The sequence below is a fragment of the Papaver somniferum genome, chromosome 9 (genome assembly GCF_003573695.1).
Source record: "Papaver somniferum cultivar HN1 chromosome 9, ASM357369v1, whole genome shotgun sequence".
In the NCBI taxonomy this organism is placed as follows: Eukaryota; Viridiplantae; Streptophyta; class Magnoliopsida; order Ranunculales; family Papaveraceae; genus Papaver; species Papaver somniferum.
In genome coordinates, this window is record NC_039366.1 from 40490683 (window position 1) to 40496956 (window position 6274).

The window sequence follows — 6274 nt, forward strand, 5'->3', positions numbered from 1 at the left end:
AATGGTGTAAATTGCTGAAATGAAATATAAACTAATGGCCATTAAATATATCAGTTTTTAGATTGTTCTGTAACGAAAACAAAATCATGAAATACAGGAATTACCATATAATGTCACAAATGATGCCTTAATGACATTAAAGAAAATGGAGAGTGAAAGTATATATACTTATACGGGGAGAAAATCTAGTTCAAAAGATACATCTTACACTTAATTGATTCATAATTGGAGAAAAATCGAAGTGTACGTACACCTTGGATGGGGTTTTCCGTTACTGTACCAGCTAAAATAATGAGACCAGTTACAAATACTAATCAAATTTATACTCTTTAAAATAGTGGGTGCACAAAATTTAATTCGTTACGTGAATCTGAAAACAACATTATCAGCAGAGCTGCCTACGTTTAAAATGAACCTACCGTTCCTAAAATTCATTCCCCAACTGTAATTGTTTCATTTTAAACCCTAAAAAAAAATAAAAAGAAGAAAGAAAGAAAGAACTATATGTGCGTATTGCTGGAACTATACACCAAGTGGGTTGGTTCTCTTTAATTGTTCTATTCTGCTCTATATATACAGACATGGCTAACAAAGTTTTAGGTACAGCAGTACTCTAGCTCTAACCCCGTTAAAACATATTATTATATATTTGTATTGTACTAATCCTTCAAATATACCTAAAGCAGAGAAGAATCTAAGAATAGTACACTGAGAGTAGTAAGATTGCTAGCTAGCTAGTGATATGGATTTGGTTTCTTTGATACCTCAAACAGTACTTCAACTGATAAGAGGTGGCGTAGTTCAAGAACTAAGAGTAGTATGGCAGCATATGAGAGAACTATTAATAGTTCCTATTTTGAAATTTGCAGTATTCATATGTTTAGCCATGTCAGTTATGCTGTTCATTGACCGGGTTTACATGGGTATAGTGATACTATTTTTAAAACTATCTAGGAGAAAACCAGAGAAGCATTACAAATGGGAAGAGATCAAAGACGACATCGAAATGGGTAACTCAACTTATCCTATGGTTCTTGTTCAGGTTCCAATGTACAATGAAAAAGAGGTAAACTTATATGAACTTTCTATTACAACTTCTTTACATTTAACTGTCTTTCCCTATGGGTTTGATGACAAATTTATTGAATAATTTGTTAACATTTTCATGGCAGGTCTATCAGCTTTCCATTGGAGCAGCATGTGCTCTTTCATGGCCTTCTGACCGAATAATCATCCAAGTTCTCGATGATTCTACTAATCTAGACATCAAGGTCATCATCATATCATATCATATCATATATGTTGCATGGGCACTGATAGTCTCGGATCCTTAGAGAACTTAAGAGGGTATCAGATTAGGCGCTCGATGAACAACATTACTGACATTGTTAAACTTATTGGATGATCGGAGGGTGTAGAAGAAAAATTTCCAGCCTGCACATCAAGAAAATCGTTTAATAAACCTTAGTTAATGATATCCCCGGTCAGTCCACTGTTTGTCCTTCCATAAACCTAAAATAGGCATCATAAACATAAGATTTTCAAATAATGCATCATAAGTAGGATTTTGGCATTATTTACTTCTCACTAAATGAAAATGGCTTGTGACAAATTAAGCCATAGGGGTGTAAATTGTGCCAGCATAACACGACATGACACACACTGAAGCATGTCAAGCGTGTTGTGTGTCCTGCCGTACTGTGCCAGAAAATTAAGAATGTTGTGCCAAAAATAAAGTAGAGAGTGCTAGAAAACGTCTAAGGATTAATTTTGCGATTTCTATAAGGAAAATGGCAGGAATTAGGTTGGGGGTAAAATTTAAAAATAACCTTTAAAAGTGAGTTATGAAAGTGAAAATTTTATAAGAAACAACTTTTTACTTTTAGAATTGACTTCTGCTTTTGTACCTTCCGTCATGTTGTGCTTTGTTTTAAAAATGACTTGTGTTTTTCTTTCTTTTTTTTTAAGCAAAAATGACTGTCAGTTTTTGAACACAAGGATCATAAAACTAAGAGATTTTAATATATATCTTAAAATTATTATTAAGGAATATATTTTGGAAAATATTTAAAATTTTAATCTCCCTTATTTTCTTAATCTGCATGAAAACACTTAAATCTTCAACTAAACTGCGATTAATCTGCATGAAAACACTTAAATCTTCAACTAAACTGCGATGGAGGAGTAAGATTTTGTTAAACAAACTTCCAAAATGGCACATGACAATTTAAAGACAGAATGTCGATCAAGATTACAAAAATATGGTCAAATGTATTTTATTGAAGTAATATTGAATTACGTTGTACCGTGACGTTCTTTATGCGTGATCTCTTGTGCTTTCTTAGACTAAGTTCTATGTGCTAGATTTGGTTTCTAGATTAGCCAAAACGCGTGGCAGATTTAGAAAAAAATGTTGTCTACTTGTTAATACTACTTCTCTTTCTAAATATCTCTGTCATGTGAACTAGTAGTGAGATAGTTTCGCTGAATGATTCAGCGTAGTCAAGATTACCTTTTTACAGAATGGTTCATTATATTTTGATCCAACGGCTGAGATGGTTTCTCTATTCCATTCAGCGTAACCTAATTCTACTTTTCTTTGTTCCATTCAGCGCTTCTAAATGCTAGATTGAATGGAGTCAATGGACCATAGGACTTAGCTTCAAATCTAGGTGCCAATCTGGATGCTAAATTAGAACACTATAGGACTTAGCCTTAGCATATGGTGCGTTATCGCATGATGTATTGTGATTCGTGCTTACCCATGCCACATGTCGTGTTGTGCCGGTGTATTGATTAGTATAGCACATAAAAACAATGACTTATCCTGTGTGCGCCAGGCCGTGTTTTGTGTCATGTTGTGCCAAAATTATAGCGCCTTGTGATGTGGGATAAACGTGTCGGCACGCCACATTTTATACCCCTAGTAAGTTCTACTGTTTAGGATCTATGACATGTTTTATGTTAATCACAGGGCTCGGTGCAAACTGAATGCCAAAAATGGGCAAGCAAAGGAATAAACATCTATTACGAAGCTAGAACCAACCGAAATGGATATAAAGCCGGAGCTCTTAAAGAAGGACTGGAACACGACTATGTGGAGACATGTGACTTCGTTGTCATTTTCGACGCTGACTTCCAACCTGATCCAGACTTTCTCCGCCAAACCATTCCTTATTTCGTTCATAACCCAGATATTGGTCTTGTCCAAGCTCGTTGGGAATTTGGTAATTACCTCAATAGTAGACAATCTATATTTAATCGAAATAGATAATAATAATTAAGCAGTAAAATTGAGGTGTAAAAACTACGCAGTGAATGCGAACGAGTGTTTGCAGACGCGAGTCCAAGAGATGTCGCTGAATTACCATTTTGGGGTTGAACAAGAAGTTGGTTCCTCCACATACGCTTTCTTTGGTTTCAATGGTACTGCCGGTGTTTGGAGAATTGACGCTATTAAAGAAGCTGGAGGATGGAAAGATCGCACAACTGTTGAGGACATGGATTTGGCTGTTCGTGCTAGTCTCGCGGGTTGGAAATTTGTCTATATTGGTAACCTCAAGGTATAAAATTTTCATCCCTAGCTTGTTCAAAGTTTTAACAACAAGATTTAATCATAATAAATTAGGGTTACACTTTCAATATGTGGTGTAAAAATTTACTGTGGACATGAAATGCAAAGGTGAAAAACGAATTACCAAGCACTTTCAAGGCGTTTCGTTATCAACAACATCGATGGTCATGTGGACCTGCAAATCTATTCAGAAAAATGTTTATGGAAATCATTAAAAACAAGGTAAAGTTTTTCTGTAAATTTTCATTTTGTTCATATGACTGTATAACGGTAATGATCATATTGTTTCTTTAAATGCAGACTGTACACTTGTGGAAGAAAATCTATGTGATATACAGCTTTTTCCTAGTAAGGAAGATTGTTGCCCATATCGTAACCTTTTTCTTTTACTGCGTTATAATTCCTACGTGTGTGTTCTTTCCGGAAGTTGAGCTTCCGATATGGGATTTATTCTATCTGCCGACAGTTATAACTATTCTAAATGCAATTGAAACACCAAGGTAATTTCAGTTCCCTTCAATTTACAATCACTAATTCGGTTAACATAACCCAATCGTTATAACCATAATTGTTAACACAGGTCACTTCACCTAGTAGTTTTCTGGATTCTTTTCGATAATGTTATGGCACTTCATAGAACGAAAGGTACGTTTATCGGTTTATTCGAAGCGGGCGGAAGAGTAAAAGAATGGGTTGTAACTGAAAAACTAGGAGATGCACTACTCAAACCTAAAGAGAATAACCGTACAGTAATAAAACCATCAAAAAGAACAAGATTTTCAGCATTCATGGAAAGGTAAAGACATGCTGCATTTCCTTACTTAATTCCCCAGTACTGGTAGATTTTGGACCTTTTTTTTCCTGATTAACCTATCTTTGTTTGGTTCATGAACAGAGTTCATCTGTTGGAGGTCGGCATGGGAACGTATATTTTAGTGTCTGCATGTTATGATGCTCGTTATGGGAAGTACTGGTACTTCATTTACTTGTTTGGCCAAGCCATTGCCTTTTTGGTCATGGGGTTTGGTCACGTCGGCACCATGATTCCACCATCTTAAGCTGCAGGGAATATTGACAATGGTGGTAATTATTTGTAGATCATAACTATCAGATGTCATTCTCAATAATTACAAATGCATGCTTATTTATGCCACGAAAGTCTGTAATAATTGATCAGATAGGTCTGCGTTCAAACCCGTCTTCCAACATAAATATTGGTGAAACCACTTACCACTTCCTAGACAAATATGTCCTATTGATCGGAACAAGTCTGGGCAGTGGTTTTCTTCTTTCTTTCGCTAGTTTCCCATTCAATGCTTGGGTTTCAACATTTATATTGTGGTGTGTCAAGCATTTGCTACTAGACTTAGGGTTAGGAGTACATCAGCGATACAACGCTTAAATATCATTTTCGAACAAAATAAATTTAGAGTTATTAAATTAGCCTCTACCCCATTGGGGAACGCCCAAGTTTTTTCAACTTAAAAGGAAAATGCCCTACAAGTCACACAGCCATCTAAACATGGTTAAGTGGTCAATTCAAGTTCCATGAATCAAAATATAGTGGTTGAAATTAAACATCTGTTTCAACAACTAAATACCTAATAAATTAATTTCCTAACAACCTAAGTACCTAACTATGTACGGGAGGAAAGCGTGATGGTAGGGTTTTTCCTATAAGTTTGAAAAGCCGGCATTTTCCATGTTGTAGGCTAATCTGGTGCAATTTCCCAGCTATGGCAAGTCAGAAAATGGACCCCAAATGATGGAATATGATAAAGATGGGCATGCATTCTAATAAAACTGAAGTGGTTGAAATTTATGTGGTTCTTGTTTTAGCTGGTACCTATGGTACGAACAAGCTGCAATTGCTTCATAATAGGATCAAATATTTCTCTGTATCTTTGTCACAGCTTAAATGGTTTTATGTTTTTCACTGTAGCTGTTTGGATTTTCTCCCAAGCATGCCGTGGCCAACAAAAAAAAATAAATTATGTAACAATTTGTCCCTTCGATAGTGAGGGATGTTGACTAGTTTTATATGGTCCTAACTGAAGAAATGTTGGTAGCATCCATCATATTTTACCAATAGAGTAAATAAACCAAAGAAGAAAATTCCCATATATATATATATTTTTTTTATTATGAAAAAAAATTAGATTACAATACGTTACAGAATTGAACCACTAAAAAATCATCTATGACCGAACTTCATATAGCAATAGGGGGAAGTTCATTCCAAATAGATATAAACTAAAACATATTTGGTAATATGAATTTAACAATATTTTTACGGCAATCAATTTCTTAAATTTACTTGTCAAAATACAAAATCCCATGGAATAAAACGCATAATGAAATGGAAAAGGATGACGAACCGTCAGAAAAACCATAAGAAAAAATGTTCTCCCACATCACACAAGGAGGGGGAGGGGTTTTGAAACAAATATTTATGTTCCTGATCCATTTACTGACTGTCTCTTGCCATACTTATCGGAACGAAAATATGTGTTCCCATGGCAATGGAATTTAATTTTAAGGGGAAACACTAGTCCAAAACGCGGAATTTAGGACAGCAGAAACTGTCGAAAATAGAGTTTGACAGGAAAAATTCAGATTGTGGATTTAGGGATCTTATCACCGTTTCAAATCAACAAATATCGAAAAGTCTCGATCAAAAGAAGGGTTATCACACCAAAG

At 35.2% G+C, this 6274-nt stretch overlaps 1 protein-coding gene across 3 annotated transcripts; it reads left to right on the forward strand.

Moving 5' to 3' along the window:
- Positions 1 to 742: 742 nt before the first annotated feature.
- On the forward strand, positions 743 to 4720 carry LOC113313336 (glucomannan 4-beta-mannosyltransferase 9-like). Of its 3 annotated transcripts, none has more exons than XM_026562102.1 (8): positions 743 to 1066; positions 1173 to 1271; positions 2975 to 3227; positions 3316 to 3563; positions 3683 to 3796; positions 3875 to 4074; positions 4155 to 4370; positions 4470 to 4720. In XM_026562102.1, the coding sequence occupies exons 1-8, from the start codon at positions 743 to 745 to the stop codon at positions 4630 to 4632; spliced, it is 1617 nt and encodes a 538-aa protein (XP_026417887.1). In that variant the 3' UTR covers positions 4633 to 4720. The 3 variants fall into 3 exon arrangements, with proteins under 3 accessions (XP_026417887.1, XP_026417889.1, XP_026417888.1); XM_026562104.1 differs by having other exon boundaries at positions 4155 to 4326; positions 4468 to 4720; XM_026562103.1 differs by having other exon boundaries at positions 4155 to 4321; positions 4457 to 4720.
- Positions 4721 to 6274: the final 1554 nt, after the last annotated feature.

What these genes read in the sequence shown, in the direction of transcription:
- LOC113313336 (XM_026562102.1), top strand. Translation starts at nt 743, where the DNA reads ATGGATTTGGTTTCTTTGATACCTCAAACAGTACTTCAACTGATAAGA. An exon ending in TGGAAATCATTAAAAACAAG is followed by an intron (nt 3,797 to 3,874) that starts GTAAAGTTTTTC and finishes CTTTAAATGCAG; the next exon opens with ACTGTACACTTGTGGAAGAA. An exon ending in TTTTCAGCATTCATGGAAAG is followed by an intron (nt 4,371 to 4,469) that starts GTAAAGACATGC and finishes GTTCATGAACAG; the next exon opens with AGTTCATCTGTTGGAGGTCG.